The sequence below is a fragment of the Globicephala melas genome, chromosome 3 (assembly GCF_963455315.2).
Source record: "Globicephala melas chromosome 3, mGloMel1.2, whole genome shotgun sequence".
NCBI classification, from domain to species: domain Eukaryota; kingdom Metazoa; phylum Chordata; class Mammalia; order Artiodactyla; family Delphinidae; genus Globicephala; species Globicephala melas.
Genome location: NC_083316.1, coordinates 153,732,295 through 153,751,207, shown reverse-complemented (window position 1 = coordinate 153,751,207; position 18,913 = coordinate 153,732,295). Strand labels below are relative to the sequence as shown.

The window sequence follows — 18,913 nt, the reverse complement described above, 5'->3', positions numbered from 1 at the left end:
AGAGATAAGGTTTTGTGATCTCTGATGCAGCTGCTTTGGTGTGGGGCAGCTGACTTGAGCCGGCTGTTTGTGGGGACCTTGGTTTAAGCCAGCAGCGGTGGCCTGGCTTTCACCTTCCCACTCTTACCAGCGTTTTTGCTTTCCCCTTTTCTTATTGTCTGGTCTTTTCTATTACTGGTTATTCAGAAAGGAACAAAATGGTATAATCCTATATTTAATTTTTAAAGCTGCATAAGTTTAGTGTTCTCTATTTATCTGTTCCTTTAACCTTAGTTATAAATGGATTTCTCTTATGTTGGGGTTCTTAATTGTTTCCTTGTAGGTTTGCTGATCTAAAAGAAAGTATCTGGTCCCCTGCTGTGGGGCACTGTAATGAAGGAAAACAAAGACTAACTGGTTTTCTAGGGACAAGCTGAGAAAGAAAGCCTCCCCTCCTTAGCTAACTCAAAATCACAAAGAAATATTTTCTTTCATAAAAAAATAACTTTTCCTTTTGACTATCTGTTTACCCCATGGCTTTCCTACCCCCTGTCCCCAGCCCAGCCAGTGATCCGTCCCTCCCTCCCTCCCACACTCCCTCCTCCATCTGTGCTGTCTTTCCAGGTTCCCAACAGTCCAGCTCCTGCACCTGGCCCAGAGACCATCAGTCCGATTCCCACAGCACATCTCCCTCTTCTGAAAACAAAACCCGACAATGTCTGTCTTCACCTACTGGCCCTTCTGACACATGCCTATCACTCTGCTTCAGGTCACTGACAGAACTGTGGTGAAGAGCTGCCCTGTACTCATTGCTTCTTTGTCACCCATCCTTTTTACCTCTTGCTTCTATCTTCTCAGGTCTACTGTTTTACCAAACTCCACATGGCCTTCCCTTCCTCCTAGGGAAAGTTCTGCTACTACAACACTCTGAGCCTTGACAAACTGCCCTTTCTGACTCCCAGCTGTCTCATCTGAACACTGCGGGTGTGGGTCGCAGTGGGGAAGGTTGCCTGCCATCTATCTTGTGAAGCTGTTTGGAGCAGTAAGTGAAAAACTTAGAAAAGGCACCAAGGACATGCAGATGAAAGGTGTCATTAAACATACATTCAGGCAAAGTAATGTCAACATTTCACATGATATCCTGATACGTGGTCAGAACACTTGAGTGTGCCTCAGGTCCCAGCATGGCCAGCACCAGAGTGACCTCTTACAAGCTTGCAGACATACCACAAGCATGCACAGACACCTCAGAGGGTGGCAGCTGGGGCCAGCCAGACCTTGAACAGAAGCCCCCTTCTCATTTTTATAGAAGACTTGAATAATAAAAATGCACATAGAAGCAGAAAAGGGCCCAACATATTTAGGGCTGAGTGGTGTACGGGAATGGAAAGCAGGTGATGTGCTGAGGAACAGTGAAACGTGAAAAGGATAAGCGTATCAGAGCTTCAACAAAAGTCCTTTATTCCTATTAGAAATACTTTGGGATACAGAATGTGAAGTGTATAGAACATAAAAGGAACCAAACCAATAATACTGAAATACGATGCTTTCCCACTCTCCCACTTCCCACGTACACCATAAGCTAGAGTGATCAGAACAACGGCTGGGGGTGGGGTGAGGAGTCTACACTGAGGGTGAGTTGTTTTCACAGTTCTGCAGCCTCTTGGTGCCGTGCAAGAACCTGGCAAATATAAAAGGATCCAGGATTATTAAAGGTCAGAGGAAAGAACTCTTTTCCCTGAACTGGGACTGGCAGCAGACAATGTTGAAACAGGCCCTCCCTCTGAGGAGGGGGCATCACGGTAATGCCTCTGCCAGCAGCCAGATGACTGACCCATCTTAGCTCCCGAAGTGGCATCTTAGACATACGGTTATCTAAGCTGCAGAACTCTACTTCTGAAAAGTATTTTTAACCACTAAACATTTTGTGGCTGACCTTTAAATAAAAGAGGCCTAAATAAAGTGCCAGTTTTCCAGTTTCTAAGATGTGTTGGCTAACATCCAAAGGATGATCAACTGTAATCAACTGCCACAAGTATGAGGTCCCAAAGCAATGCCAACTGCCATCTGTCCACAGTAAATTAACATGACAGAAGGTAAAAAGTAAAGGTCATGCAACAAAAAGCCAGCAATCCATGAGAGGTTTGCTATCTACAGAAAGTCTTAGTTCAGTCTCGAGATAGGCTTGTTAAAAGGAAGGACAGACAAAGGCATCTGAGCTTTTCTTCTCCCCTTACTCAGGGGAAGAAGGGACAGTGAGTGCAGATGCTTTCCAGAGTCTGGCTGTAAAGGGGAGAAGCTGTAGAGTGGTACAGCTTTGGAGATGGGTTTGAAAGAGAATTATAAAAACTGGATAGAAAATGCTTGAGCATGATGAAATGCTGGTGGGTAGAGACAGAAACAACAAAAACTGGAGGGAGCAGATAGTCAATACAGCAAGGTCCCCAAGGAAGGGAAGGTGTTGGCACACAGAGGCCTAGGTTGAAAGAGCACATTAGAACCAAGGAGGCTGTCCTCTCCATCCTAATGGGAGGGAAGGCTGCAAGGGTGGGTGTGGAGGCAGGTACGCATGAAGGCTTGGGGACAGCAGGCTGGGAGAATTTCGGCTGTCTAACAGCCATTATTTTCTGTGAGATTTATGGTGAAGTTACCTGATGAGAGTGAGGAATAAAGGGATGAGTTAGGGTGTTTAAGGAGAATGAATACACCTGGATGTGCTGCTTGAGGAGTAGGGAGAAATGACCAGGGAAAGAGAGGGGCTCCGGGCAGTGCCCCCGGCACAGCTGGAGGGCTGGTTGGAGCCCCACGGGAGGCAGGGAGGTAGCAGAGCTGTCTGGCAACCAGAGCTAAAGGAAGACATAGCAGAGTCACACCTCGGCTCAGTTTTAAAGACCTATAGACAAAAGAGGAAGGGCAGGGTATCTCAGGCAGAGGGAAAAAAGCAAGTAGTGGCACTAGAGTTAATTCAAAGGTACTTGAGAGGAATCCACTGGAAAACAGAGGCTTGGAGAAGATAAAGATGAGTAAAGATGAGTAAAGTAAAGATGAATATTTGTGTTGAGCCATCCTCTAGGTCAGTGGTTCTCAACCGGAGACATCTGTGGTTGTCAGAACTGTGTGCAGGGGGTGCTATTGGCGCCTAGTGAGTGGAGCCAAAGATACAGCTAAATAACCCACAATGCACAGGCAGCACCCCAACCTGCCCAACAAAGAATTATCTGGTCCCAAATGTCCACAGTGCCCAGGTGGAGAGACCCTGCTCTAGGTCAAAAGTTGTCAACTTGGGTCATACAAAATGTTGCTTGATGTGCAAAGTTAGTCTTTACTGCACCTGAGAATCATGCTGTTGTCACCATTTCAGTTAGGTGAAATGTTTTGCTGAGGAGGCTGTGCAACACAGAGAAAGCTACAACCTGCTTCAAAGCAAAAGGGGAAGTCGGGGCAGTGGGCATGTATAGTCTAGACAAGGATCAAAGGACAACCAAGTGAGCAGTGACCTAATTACAGGTGCATAGAAATGCTGTTAAGTTTGCCAAATTCTCATACTGGAAAGCAGACCACAAACACAAAGGTTGAGACCCCTCCTCTGGTGGAAGGTGCAGCCATAGAAATGGCTGAGATCAAGCAAAGCTCTAGACTTCAATAGATGGTATGGAGAGATTGGGAAGACGGCGGAAGAGTAAGACGGGGAGATCACCTTCCTCCCCACAAATACACCAGAAATACATCTACACGTGGAACAACTCCTACAGAACACCTACTGAACACTGGCAGAAGACCTCAGACCTCCCAAAAGGCAAGAAACTCCCCACGTACCTGGGTAGGGCAAAAAAAAAATAATAAACAGAGACAAAAGAATAGGGACGGGACCTGCACCAGTGGGAGGGAGCTGTGAAGGAGGAAAAGTTTCCATACACTAGGAAGCCCCTTTGCGGGCGGAGACTGCGGGTGGCGGAGGCGGGGAGCTTCGGTGCCGCGGAAGAGAGCACAGCAACAGGGGTGCGGAGGGCAAAGCGGTGAGATTCCCTCACAGAGGATCGGTGCCGACCAGCACTCACCAGCCCGAGAGGCTTGTCTGCTCACCTGCCGGGGCGGGCGGGGCTGGGAGCTGAGGCTGGGCTTTGGTCGGAGCGCAGGGAGAGCGTGAACACAGCTCGCAGGGGGTTAGTGCACCATGGTTAGCCGGGAAGGAGTCCGGGGAAAAGTCTGCACCTGCCGAAGAGGCAAGAGACTTTTTCTTCCCTCTTTGTTTCCTGGTGCGCGAGGAGAGGGGATTAAGAGCGCTGCTTAAAGGAGCTCCAGAGACGGGCACGAGCCGCGGCTAACAGCGCGGACCCCAGAGACGGGCATGAGACGCTAAGGCTGCTGCTGCCGCCACCAAGAAGCATGTGTGCGAGCACAGGTCACTATCCACACCTCCCTTCTGGGGAGCCTGTGCAGCCCGCCACTGCCAGGGTCCCGGGATCCAGGGACAACTTCCCCGGGATAATGCACGGCGTGCCTCAGGCTGGTGCAACGTTCCAGCGGCCTCTGCCGCCGCAGGCTCGCCCCGCATCCGCACCCCTCCCTCCCCCTGGCCTGAGTGAGCCAGAGCCCCCGAAGCAGCTGCTCCTTTAACCCCGTCCTGTCTGAGCGGAGAACAGATGCCCTCCGGCGACCTACACGCAGAGGCAGGGCCAAATCCAAAGCTGAGCCCCGGGAGCTGTGAGAACAAAGAAGAGAAAGGGAAATCTCTCCCAGCAGCCTCAGAAGCAGCGGATTAAAGCTCCACAATCAACTTGATGTACCCTGCATCTGTGGAATACATGAATAGACAACGAATCATCCCAAATTGAGGAGGTGGACTTTGAGAGCAAGATTTACTATTTTTTCCCCTTTTCCTCTTTTTGTGAGTGTGTATGTGTATGCTTCTATGTGAGAATTTGTCTGTATAGCTTTGCTGTCACCATTTGTCCTAGGGTTCTATCTGTCCGCTTTTTTCTTAAAAAATTTTTTTTCTTAATAATTATTTTTTATTTTAATAACGTTATTTTATTTTATTGTACTTGATTTTATTTTATCCTCTTTCCTCTTTCTTTCTTTTCCTTCTTTCTTCCTTCCTTCCCTGCTTCCTTCCTTCCCTCCTTCCTTTCTTTCCTCTTTCTTTCTTCCTTTCTTCCTTTCTCTCTCCCTCCCTCTCTCCCTCTCTTTCTACTTTTTCTCCCTTTTATTCTGAGCTGTGTGGATGAAAGGCTCTTGGTGCTGCAGCCAGGAGTCAGTGCTGTGCCTCTGAGGTGGGAGAGCCAACTTCAGGACACTGGTCCACAAGAGACCTCCCAGCTCCACATAATATCAAATGGCAAAAATCTCCCAGAGATCTCCATCTCAACACCAGCACCCAGCTTCACTCAACGACCAGCAAGCTACAGTGCTGGACACTCTATGCCAAGCAACTAGCAAGACAGGAACACAACCCCACCCATTAGCAGAGAGGCTGCCTAAAATCATAATAAGTTCACAGACACCCCAAAACACACCACCAGACGTGGACCTGCCCACCAGAAAGACAAGATCCAGCCTCATCCACCAGAACACAGGCACTAGTCCCCTCCACCAGGAAGCCTATACAACCGTCTGAAACAACTTTAGCCACTGGGGACAGACACCAAAAACAACGGGAACTACGAACCTGCAGCCTGCAAAAAGGAGACCCCAAACACAGTAAGATAAGCAAATTGAGAAGACAGAAAAACACACAGCAGATGAAGGAGCAAGATAAAAACCCACCAGACCTAACAAATGAAGAGGAAATAGGCAGTCTACCTGAAAAAGAATTCAGAATGATGATAGTAAAGATGATCCAAAATTGTGGAAATAGAATAGAGAAAATGCAAGAAACATTTAACAAGGACCTAGAAGAACTAAAGGTGAAACAAGCAACGATGAACAACACAATAAATGAAATTAAAAATACTCTAGATGGGATCAATAGCAGAATAACTGAGGCAGAAGAAAGGATAAGTGACCTGGAAGATAAAATAGTGGAAATAACTACTGCAGAGCAGAATAAAGAAAAAAGAATGAAAAGAACTTAAGGACAGTCTCAGAGACCTCTGGGACAACATTAAATGCACCAACATTCGAATTATAGGGTTTCCAGAAGAAGAAGAGAAAAAGAAAGGGACTGAGAAAATATTTGAAGAGATTATAGTTGAAAACTTCCCTAATATGGGAGAGGAAATAGTTAATCAAGTCCAGGAAGCACAGAGAGTCCCATACAGGATAAATCCAAGGAGAAACACGCCAAGACACATATTAATCAAACTGTCAAAAATTAAATACAAAGAAAACATATTAAAAGCAGCAAGGGTAAAACAACAAATAACACACAAGGGAATCCCCATAAGGTTAACAGCTGATCTTTCAGCAGAAACTCTGCAAGCCAGACGGGACTGGCAGGACATATTTAAAGTGATGAAGGAGAAAAACCTACAACCAAGATTACTCTACCCCGCAAGGATCTCATTCAGATTCGATGGAGAAATTAAAATCTTTACAGACAAGCAAAAGCTGAGAGAGTTCAGCACCACCGAACCAGCTTTACAACAAATGCAAAAGGACCTTCTCTAGGCAAGAAACACAAGAGAAGGAAAAGACCTACAATAACAAACCCAAAACAATTAAGAAGATGGGAATAGGAAAATACATATTGATAATTACCTTAAATGTAAATGGATTAAATGCTCCCACCAAAAGACACAGACTGGCTGAATGGATACAAAAGCAAGACCCATATATATGCTGTCTATAAGAGACCCACTTCAGACTCAGAGACACACACAGACTGAAAGTGAGGGGATGGAAAAAGATATTCCATGCAAATGGAAACCAAAAGAAAGCTGGAGTAGCAATTCTCATATCAGACAAAATAGACTTTGAAATAAAGACTATCAGAAGAGACAAAGAAGGACACTACATAATGATCAAGGGATCAATCCAAGAAGATGATATAACAATTGTAAATATTTATGCACCCAACATAGGAGCACCTCATTACATAAGGCAAATACTAACAGCCAGAAAAAGGGAAATCGAGAGTAACACATTCATAGTAGGGGACTCTAACACCCCACTTTCACCAATGGACAGTTCATCCAAAATGAAAATAAATAAGGAAACACAAGCTTTAAACGATACATTAAACAAAATGGACTTAATTGATATTTATAGGACATTCCATCCAAAAACAACAGAATACACATTTTTCTCAAGTGCTCATGGAACATTCTCCAGGATAGATCGTATCTTGGGTCACAAATCAAGCCTTGGTAAATTTAAGAAAATTGAAATTGTATCAAGTATCTTTTCCGACCACAACGCTATGAGACTAGATATCAATTACAGGAAAAGATCTGTAAAAAATACAAACACATGGAGGCTAAACAATACATGACTTAATAACGAAGTGATCACTGAAGAAATCAAAGAGGAAATCAAAAAATACCTAGAAACAAATGACAATGGAGACACGACGACCCAAAACCTATGGGATGCAGCAAAAGCAGTTCTAAGAGGGAAGTTTATAGCAATACAATCCTACCTTAAGAAACAGGAAACATCTCAAATAAACAAGCTAACCTTGCACCTAAACCAATTAGAGAAAGAAGAACCAAAAAAACCCCAAAGTTAGCAGAAGGAAAGAAATCATAAAGATCAGATCAGAAATAAATGAAAAAGAAATGAAGGAAACGACAGCAAAGATCAATAAAACTAAAAGCTGGTTCTTTGAGAAGATAAACAAAATTGATAAACCATTAGCCAGACTCATCAAAAAAAAAGGGAGTAGACTCAAATCAACAGAATTAGAAATGAAAAAGGAGAAGTAACAACTGACACTGCAGAAATACAAAAGATCATGAGAGATTACTACAAGCAACTCTATGCCAATAAAATGGACAACCTGGAAGAAATGGACAAATGCTTAGAAAAGCACAACCTGCCAAGACTGAATCAAGAAGAAATAGAAAATATGAACAGACCAATCACAAGCACTGAAATTGAAACTGTGATTAAAAATCTTCCAACAAACAAAAGCCCAGGACCAGATGGCTTCACAGGCGAATTCTATCAAACATTTAGAGAAGAGCTAACACCTATCCTTCTCAAACTCTTCCAAAATATAGCAGAGGGAGGAACACTCCCAAACTCATTCTATGAGGCCACCATCACCCTGATACCAAAACCAGACAAGGATGTCATAAAGAAAGAAAACTACAGGCCCATATCACTGATGAACATAGATGCAAAATTCCTCAATAAAATACTAGCCAACAGAATCCAGTAGCACATTAAAAGGATCATACACCGTGATCAAGTGGGGTTTATTCTAGGAATGCAAGGATTCTTCAATATACGCAAATTAATCAACGTGATACATCATATTAACAAACTGAAGGAGAAAAACCATATGGTCATCTCAATAGATGCAGAGAAAGCTTTTGACAAAATTCAACACCCATTTATGATAAAAATCCTGCAGAAAGTAGGCATAGAGGGAACTTTCCTCAACATAATAAAGGACATATATGACAAACCCACAGCCAACATCTTCCTCAATGGTGAAAAACTGAAAGCATTTCCACTAAGATCAGGAACAAGACAAGGTTGCCCACTCTCACCACTCTTATTCAACATAGTTTTGGAAGTTTTAGCCACAGCAATCAGAGAAGAAAAGGAAATAAAAGGAATCCAAATCGGAAAAGAAGAAGTAAAGCTGTCACTGTTTGCAGATGACATGATACTTTACATAGAGAATCCTAAAGATGCCACCAGAAAACTACTAGAGCTAATCAATGAATTTGGTAAAGTAGCAGGATACAAAATTAATGCACAGAAATCTCTAGCATTCCTATACACTAATGATGAAAAATCTGAAAGTGAAATCAAGAAAACACTCCCATTTACCATTGCAACAAAAAGAATAAAATATCTAGGAATAAACCTACCTAAGGAGACAAAAGACCTGTATGCAGAAAACTATAAGACACTGATGAAAGAAATTAAAGATGATACAAATAGATGGAGAGATATACCATGTTCTTGGATTGGAAGAATCAATATTGTGAAAATGACTCTACTACCCAAAGCAATCTACAGATTCAATGCAATCCCTATCAAACTACCACTGGCATTTTTCACAAAACTAGAACAAAAAATTTCACAATTTGTATAGAAACACAAAAGACCCCGAATAGCCAAAGCAATCTTGAGAACGAAAAATGGAGCTGGAGGAATCAGGCTTCCTGACTTCAGACTATACTACAAAGCTACAGTATGGTGCTGGCACAAAAACAGAAATATAGATCAATGGAACAGGATAGAAAGCCCAGAGATAAACCCACGCACATATGGTCACCTTATCTTTGATAAAGGAGGCAGGAATGTACAGTGGAGAAAGGACAGCCTCTTCAATAAGTGGTGCTGGGAAAACTGGACAGGTACATGTAAAAGTATGAGATTAGATCACTCCTTAACACCATACACAAAAATAAGCTCAAAATGGATTAAAGACCTAAATGTAAGGCCAGAAACTATCAAACTCTTAGAGGAAAACATAGGCAGAACACTCTATGACATAAATCACAGCAAGATCCTTTTTGACCCACCTCCCAGAGAAATGGAAATAAAAACAAAAATAAACAAATGGGACCTAATGAAACTTCAAAGCTTTTGCACAGCAAAGGAAACCATAAACAAGACCAAAAGACAAACCTCAGAATGGGAGAAAATATTTGCAAATGAAGCAACTGACAAAGGGTTAATCTCCAAAATTTACAAGCAGCTCATGCAGCTCAATAACAAAAAAACAAACAACCCAATCCAAAAATGGGCAGAAGACCTAAACAGATGTTTCTCCAAAGAAGATATACAGACTGCCAACAAACACATGAAAGAATGCTCAACATCATTAATCATTAGAGAAATGCAAATCAAAACTTCAATGAGATATCATCTCACACCAGTCAGAATGGCCATCATCAAAAAATCTAGAAACAATAAATGCTGGAGAGGGTGTGGAGAAAAGGGAACATTCTTGCACTGTGGTGGGAATGTGAATTGGTACAGCCACTATGGAGAACAGTATGGAGGTTCCTTAAAAATCTACAAATGGAACTACCATATGACCCAGCAATCCCACTACTGGGCATATACCCTGAGAAAACCATAATTCAAAAAGAGTCATGTACCAAAATGTTCATTGCAGCTCTACTTACAATAGCCCAGAGATGGAAACAACCTAGGTGTCCATCATCGGATGAATGGATAAAGAAGATGTGGCACATATATACAATGGAATATTACTCAGCCATAAAAAGAAACGAAATTGAGCTATTTGCAATGAGGTGGATGGACTTAGAGTCTGTCATACAGAGTGAAGTAAGTTCGAAAGAGAAAGACAAATACCGTATGCTAACACATATATATGGAATATAAGAAAAAAAAATGTCATGAAGAACCTAGGGGTAAGACAGGAATAAAGACACAGACCTACTAGAGAATGGACTTGAGGATATGGGGAGGGGGAAGGGTAAGCTGTGACAAAGCGAGAGAGAGGCATGGACATATATACACTACCAAACGTAAAATAGATAGCTAGTGGGAAGCAGCCGCATAGCACAGGGAGATCAGCTCGGTGCTTTGTGACCACCTAGAGGGGTGGGATAGGGAGGGTGGGAGGGAGGGAGACGCAAGAGGGAAGAGAGATGGGAACATATGTATATGTATAACTGATTCACTTTGTTATAAAGCAGAAACTAGCACACCATTGTAAAGCAATTATACTCCAATAAAGATGTTAAAAAAAAAATAGATGGTATGGTCTTGCAGCATCAGAGTCACCCAGGTACTTAATAAAAACAAACATGCCCGGGTCTCCCCTCAGGATTTGTTTCTGAAAGCTCCCCACTGATTCTGATTTTTGGAAGAAAAAAAGAGAAATAAGAATGAAACTCTTGAAAAAGCCAATGCTTGAGGGACAGAGAGAAAATGGAGCAAACTTCCCAGCATAATCTATTTTCAGCTGAGGCTCCCCTGAGGAAAACAGTGTCACCTTATTAATAACCATCAGTGGTTTTGGCAGCTTTCGTTCTTAGGTCTCAGATGGTCCCAAGGGCCCCTGGACTGAGATACGAAGCCAGAGAATTTTGAAAGACTCGGCTTCTTCCTGGCTACTCCAGTGTCAAAAGAAATCTGTGCAGGTAAAAACAATTTTTAAAAGCAAGTAAGAGCTGATTATGCTTTATAATGTATCATACTAATCTTTCCCCTGATCTGCATAGTTGACCTTTGAACAACCTAGGGGTGGGGTGGGGTTAGAGGTGTTGATGCCCCCATGCAGCTGATAATCCACATATAACTTTACAGTCAGCCCTCCGTATCCGCAGTTCTGCACATTCAACCAATTGCTGATCATGTAGTACTGCAGTATTTACTACTGAAATAGGTGGACCGGTGCAGTTCACACCCGAGTTGTACAGGGTCAACTGTTATTTGTATGTGTATTTCCTTTAGCCTCATGTTTTTATACTGGAAAAACTGTAATTACACAGTTTAATTTTCTATAGGACAGGTTAAATTTAGTTTTACAGATTTCCCTTTATATGTAAACTAAATGATTTGACTTCCTGAATCTTCGTTTTCTGTTTCAGTATATGGAATTATTCTTAAGTTTTGATTTAAAAAACCCAGATCTTTCTAGGCTCAAAATATATAACTTTGTGAATAAGTAAACTAACACCAGTAGCCTCATGGAGACAACTACTACTAATTATTCTATTCATTCACATGTTCCATATAATTAGAAGGTAAGAGTTATGTGGATGTCTTTTAAAAGAGAAGGGAGAAGGAAAAGTCTTTTGATTTTAGGCTCCTCAGTAGGTGACCTCATATTTTTCCAGTCAATGCTCAGAATTGTGTATCTTAGTGTCTCATACTCCCTAGCTTGGCATAGCACCATGGTAGAAATCCACACACTCTTTTTAGGGCACCAGAGTATAGGTGAACATCCTCCTTTTGGAGGGAGGCATGTGGCCCTACATAAAGAGCAGAAATAATACAGAGGCACACCTTTATATTGGCTCTGCCATTTCTGACTTGTGTGACCCTGGCAGCTCTACTATTGACTTTGCCATCCCTTACTGGACAATGGGGAGAGAGTAGATGTAAACTGCACAGAGCAGAGTACCTGACGTGGGGCAGGCACACAGCACATACCAGTCCTCCCCACTTTACACAGCCAAGGCTCAAAAAAAGATTTAATCCAAGTCCTAGAGTTCTGGTACCCAGCACCAAGTGAACACTGCTGAGGCTTTATCAGAGAGCCTAGTGATGTACTCTGATTTAAGAAGGAGAGGAACAGTGGCTAGTTCTGAAAACCACAGAAGTTACAGAAATAAAAATTCTTGACCTTAATGTTTTTAGGCTACTAATGTGCCTCCACACAACCTGTGGAGGTTGTGCCCCTGTGTTTCTCATAACTAGAAAAGGCTTTGCAATCAGTTCTTGCTGAGGCACATGGCTCACCACTATGTGCAGTGTGCAGCTGGGCCTCTGCCTACCAGAAAAGCCGTGGGTAAGGTGGCTCTCAAAATTAAGTGGATACCCACTCTGAAAGGGAGATGTACAAATCACATTAGTATCATTCTATTCTTTTTTTTATTTTTTTGTGGTACGTGGGCCTCTCACCGCCGCGGCCTCTCCCGTTGCGGAGCACAGGCTCCGGACACACAGGCCCAGTGGCCATGGCCCACGGGCCCAGCCACTCTGCGGCATGTGGGATCCTCCCAGACCAGGGCACGAACCCGTGTCCCCTCCATCGCAGGCTGACTCTCAACCACTGCACCACCAGGGAAGCCCAGTATCATTCTATTTTAAACGAAGAAATTTGACATACTTGCAGGGGAGAATCCGGACAACATCATTCTGTTTATAGCTTTCTATGCAGACTGCACAATGATCAAAGTCTGGGTCTGTTTCCTGAAATGAAAAGCACAGCAATGAAAGTTATACGCTAAAGCTGTAAGTACCTAAATGGAGGAGATACGATCCAGCTAAGATTTTTCCTGTGGCAACTGTGGTAAACAGGTGATTATAAAGTGAAAGGTTATTAAAAAAAAAATGTAATGTTTCCATTTGCTTAACTGTATTGACCCAAATTGTAACTAAGCCAGTCTATTTTGTTTTTAAACTATGGTGTAACAATTAATACTAATTCTTTTTGTGAAACGTCTTAGAAATCAGAATACTAATTTTTTTTTAAGATTCAAATCAGCTATCACCTTGGACCATCTAGTGCTGGATCACTATACTGGTCTGAGTAGATTTTCCTCATCAGGACGCTCATCTGACCACACAGTTAAGTACAGGCAGAAAAGATGGTTGAGCCCCCTAAAGACTCACCCCAAGGATAGGAGCTGTGCATCTGGTCATAGATTTGGGGTAGAGAACAGTCATGGACTCAACTCTATACTAGGTCTTTATCAAGGGTCAGGAAGAGTCAGCCAGGTTTTTGGTCACCCAGGGTAACTGATCTCCTTCCTCCTCTGGATTGGGGAAGGGTTCCCCTGCCTTGTCATTAAACAGAGCACTACCAGGAAAGGCAACACTATTTGCTGTGTCACTGCCGCTTGGACTGAAACTCAGTAGGGTAACTCTTGACAGGTCTAGGAGGTACAAACTTTAAAAAAGTGTTGGTTTTAATAAGGAAAGATGGTTTTGTATTAGCATGGGGGGACAAAGTAGGATGGGTAGGTTGGGTGAGCTCCAGGGAAGTTCAAATTAATGTGGCAGCTGAAGGCTACCAGGTCAAAAAAGCATTTATATTGGTGACCACTCCTCTGGGGTTAAAGTACAGCTGTTGTGATGCTGCTTATATTTTCTGCAAGTGTTTTTACTTTTTTCTTTCTTTAGTATACCATGAAGTTCATTGAAAATGTTTCTATCTTCTGGAGCTGTGTCAAGGAAAACTAGATGTGGAGTGTCAAGGCAGTGGGAATAAAAATGAGTAAAGTCAAGAAAGTGGTAAAACTTAAGAGGATGGAGAATCACCTGTAATTATCCTTCCAGAGCTCTCTGGTAAAAAATTAGAGTTGGTTTTGGGGCAGAAGACAGGTTTGGTTTTATAACTTCAGAGATGCAATTTCTTCATTCTAGATAACCTTAAATATATTGAACACAGGGTCTCACATTAAGTTGCTGTTTTGTCCATAGAGAGCAGAAACAGGGCTCTACCTAATTTTGAGATCTGACTGAAGAATTAGAGTCAGGAATCTCAGCCATAGATGGCCTCTATCACTACCTCTCTGAGTCATTTCCCCTAAGCCACTAGATCCAACCCTAACAAACTGTGCCCTTCTTTCAAACTGCTTAGCCCACTGTACAGAAAGCACCTTGTTAACCAACACTCCCTTGAATGTGGGTCTCTAGTTCTCCAGCTAACTGGTGAAGAACCAAAACACAGAAGAGAGACGCAAAGTCGCATGAAGCACAGGAAGAGAATGCACATTCCTGGCTACTTAGAGTTCTTCCCCCAAATATGCTAGGTTTTAGCAGAAGAAAACCGTTGAACACCACAGCTAGGGAAACTGTAAGTAGTCCGGTGATGCTAATTATGACAGGGGCATTTAAAATCCAGGAAAATTAGAGAACTGTATGGAGGGTCTCTGAATGACAGGCATACTAAAAATAAGATTTCAAAGAGAAGCTACTTTAGATAGTATGCTTGGAGAAAAAGAATAATCTAACAAAGGAGACACAAATGGTTAGGGTATACTCCCGCCCACCAAATCAAAAGCAAAATACTTTACTGTTTTTATAGTGTTAAAGTGATTTCATTACTGTACCTTATCACCCTTTTTCACTGTTCTGGTTGTTAATTTGCTGATGGCTTTCTTGGCTGCATCTCCAAGACGACGCTATGAAAATTGCAAAGAAAAACAGACATTAAGTGCAAGATCTCTGGATGTTCTTTTTTTTTTTCTGATATTTCAGCTAACTTTATTTTATTAAAATTTTTAATTGAGGTATAATTGAGATACACATTATATTAGTTTCAGGTGTACAACATGATTTGATAGTTGTATGTTTTGAAATGATCACAATAAGTCTAGTTAACATCTATCACCATACAGAATGTTTTTCTTCTTGTGCTGAGAACTTTTAAGATGCACTCTAGATGATGTTCTTTATTTTAAAATAATTAAATGTATAAAGTCCCTATTATCCTACATTACTTTCCATGTCATATCGTATGAGAGGATTCTAAAAAAATAATTTAAAAAAGAGAAAAACTGGCAGTTTTCCCCACAGATTTAGCATTCTGGTAAATAAGTGTATATAGTAAAAAAGCCAGGTGTCATAATCACCATTGCATTTTGTATCTAACAAATGTGAAATATTACAGCATTATCAACATCTAGTTCTTGTACATGTCAGAGCTACTGCCACTGTTCTAATAGCTTTCCTGTTCTGCTCCAAGGATGACCCTTATTAGATATATAAGCTCTGTCTTTGTGAAAAGACACCTCTAAAGCTCCTTAAAATTGCTTATCATATCACTGTGGGAGAAGGGATACAATCATGAGCTCTACTTCTGACTCTGCCACTGCTATGCTCCGTGATCTTAGGAAGGTGCATTTACCTTTCCAAGCTTGAGTTTTTCTCATTTATCTAAGAAGGTTAAGTCAGAAAATCTCTAAGGCTGAATTTATCCAGCATTTTGCAGACATTGCCAACACTGTTAGACACCAAGTACCCAAAGATGAAAAGACAGTGTACCCCTAACCTTGAAAAGCTAACTGAATTGGAAAGCAGACCAGTAAACACATTTTCATCAAGTGCTGTATGACGGAGCATGCCCAGGTGGTGTGGCAGCACAAAGAAGGCAAAATAATGCAGGTGGGGTGGGATAGGGCAGCAGAGGACTGCCAGGGAAGGCTTTGAGAAAATGATGCCTGAGCTAAGACTTGGAAAAGTGAGTAGGAAGGAGTTAGATAAGGAGAGCATTGTGATAGGAAGGGGGATTCTGGACAAAGGAATAGTCTAGTAAAGACAAACAGGTGTGAAGCACAGGTATGTGAAGGCAATTACAGTTCAATATAACTATAACTAGGGTAAGCATATATTACTCAAATTAGAATATTTTGAGAGTCAGAGGGCCCTGTTAATAATTACACTGGGACAACGGGCGCAAACCAAGACTGTTCCAGGCACACTGGGACAGATTGTCACCCTGCATATAACCAGATCCTAAACTGTGGTGCGAGGCAGATGGTGAGGCTGAAGGGGTATGGTGGGAGCTAAAACAAAGGAGACCTTGGATTCTACACTGAGGATAAGACAAAAACAACATAAAATTTTAGGAGGAATTTTAAAGTACACAAAAGAAACCGGAATTTAATGGACCTTTAATGTATTTATCATTGACTTTCAATTATCAGTATTTACCTATATTCTTCATCTATTCCCCCCCCTTTATTATGCTAGAGGATTTCAAAGCACATCACAAGCACTGTAGGCTTTCACCCATAAAGTCACCCCAAGTGAACTATGTCTAACAGATATGGGCTTTTGTTTGGTGCCACTGTCTTATCTAACAAAACTAACAATAATTAATCAACATAATCTAACACTCAGACTATTTCCCCAGCTGCCTCCAGAATGCTTGAATCAAGATACAAAGTCCAAACATTGCATTTGGTTGCTATGTGTCTCAAGTCTCTTTTAATCTGAGTCCCCTCTATCACATATATGCATATATACATATACATGCATACATACATAAATATTTTTAAAATAGGCTTATGGAGATATAACTGACTTAAACTGCATAAAGTGTACAATTTGATGTTTTAACTTGACTATGAAACCATCACAACAATCAACATAGTCTATCATCCTCCCCAAATTTCCTTGTGCCTCTTCTTAATCCCTTCTTCCTGCCACCTTTTCACTTCATCCTCCATGAACTACTTTCTGCTACTATAGTTTGTATTTTTGAGAGTCTTATATAAATGGAATGACAGTATGTTCTATTTTGTGCACGCTTTCTTTCACTCAGCATAATTATCTTGAGATTAATCCATGTTGTTGCATGCATCAATAGTTCATTTCTTATGCTATGTAGTATCCCATTGTATAGACATAACACAACTTATTTATCCTTTTCCCTGTTGATGGGACATTTGTATTGTTTTCCAGTTCTGGCTGCAATGAATAAAGCTAAAAACAGCAGTCTTTACTTTTCAAACAGCGTACATGTCTTTGTAAGGATTTATACTTTCCTTGTGCTGGGGTAAATAGCTATGAAGTAGGGAAGACTGGCTAATATGGTAGGCGTGTGTGACTTTTTAAGAGACTGCCAAAGTGTTTGCTAAAGTGAGTGTACCATTTTACATTTCCACCAGCAGTGTATGAAAATCCCAGTTCCTCCAAATCCTCACCAACACTTGGTATGCCCAGTCTTTTTCATTTGATTGTAACCATTCTAATAGGTGTGCAGTGGTATCTCATTGTGGTTTTAATTTGTATTTCTATAATGACTGATGATGTTAAGCATCTTTTCATGTACTCATTTGCCATCTGCATATCTTCTCTGGGGAAGTGTCTGCTAGAATCTTTGGCCCACTTTTCCTAGAGTTGTTATTATTGACTTGAGAGTATTTTACATATTCTAGAAGTCCAGTGTGCTATCCATTGTGCTACAGAGCCACCTAGAGAGTAGTTTACATACTCGAGATATAATTCATTTTGCATATATTTTCTCTCATTCTGGCAGAAGTTTTTAATTTTGATGAAGTCAGTTTATCAATGTTTCATTTGTTGATTGTGCTCTGGTATTGTATCTAAGTAATCTTTGCCTTATCTCAAGGTTACAAGAGTTCTCCCTATTTTCTTTTCTAGAAGTTATATGTAGGCCTTTATATGTAGGCCTCTGATCCATTTGAGTTACTTTTGCATATGGTTCAAGGTATGGATCAAAGTTTTTTTTTTTCATATGACACACAATTGTCCCAGCACCATTTGTTGAAAAGGCTGTCCTTCCTCCACTGAATTGCCTTTGTACGTTTGGCAAAAATCTGTTGCCCATGTATGTGTTGATCTATGGCTGAACACTATTTTGTACCATGTATCTATTTGTCTATCATTAAGTAAATACCACACTGTCATGATTTCTGTTGCTTCGTAACAAATCTGAAATCAACTCCAATTTTTTTCTCCTTTTCCAATGTCTTTTTGGTTGTTCTTGATCCTCTGCATTCCCATATTAATTTTAGGTCCATCTTGTCAATTTCTATTAAAAACAAAAGCCTCCTGGGATCTACACTGGGATTGCACTGAATATATAGAACAATTGGGAGACAAATGACATCTTAACAATATTGAGTGGTTCCCCGAACACTGTATATCTCTCCATTTATTTAGTTTTTATTTTTCTCAACAATATTTTATAGATTTCACTGTATAGATCTTATATATCTTTTGTGAGATCTCTAAGAATTTCCTGTTTATGTTATTTCCTGTTTGATGCTAATGAAAATGGTATTTAAAATATTCAATTCCCATTCATTTCTTGTATAGAAATAAAATTCATTAATGTATAATGATCTTGGGACTTCCCTGGTGGCACAGTGGTTAAGACTCTGAGCTCCCAATGCAAGGGGCCCAGGTTTGATCCCTGGTCAGGGAACTAGATCCCACATGCATGCTGCAACTAAGAGTTCACATGCCACAACTAAGGAGCCCACATGCCACAACTAAGGAGCCAGCAAGCTGCAACTAAGGAATCCGTGAGCCACAGCTAAGGAGCCCACCAGCCGCAACTAAGACCTGGTGCAACCAAATAAATAAATAAAAAAAAATATTAAAAAAATAGTTATAAAAATGTATAATGATCTTA

At 41.3% G+C, this 18,913-nt stretch overlaps 1 protein-coding gene across 3 annotated transcripts in view; it reads right to left on the bottom strand.

The window, feature by feature from the left end:
- The window catches only part of RNF130 (ring finger protein 130), a 140,687-nt gene that overhangs the window by 47,087 nt on the left and 74,687 nt on the right, over positions 1–18,913 (bottom strand). For all 3 annotated transcript variants that reach the window (XM_060296722.2, XM_060296723.2, XM_030844846.3), the window contains exons 4-5: positions 14,859–14,930; positions 12,911–12,993 (exon numbers count right to left, since the gene is read on the bottom strand). In XM_060296722.2, the coding sequence (XP_060152705.2) occupies positions 12,911–12,993; positions 14,859–14,930 (155 nt within the window). The remainder of the gene's footprint in view (positions 1–12,910; positions 12,994–14,858; positions 14,931–18,913) is intronic.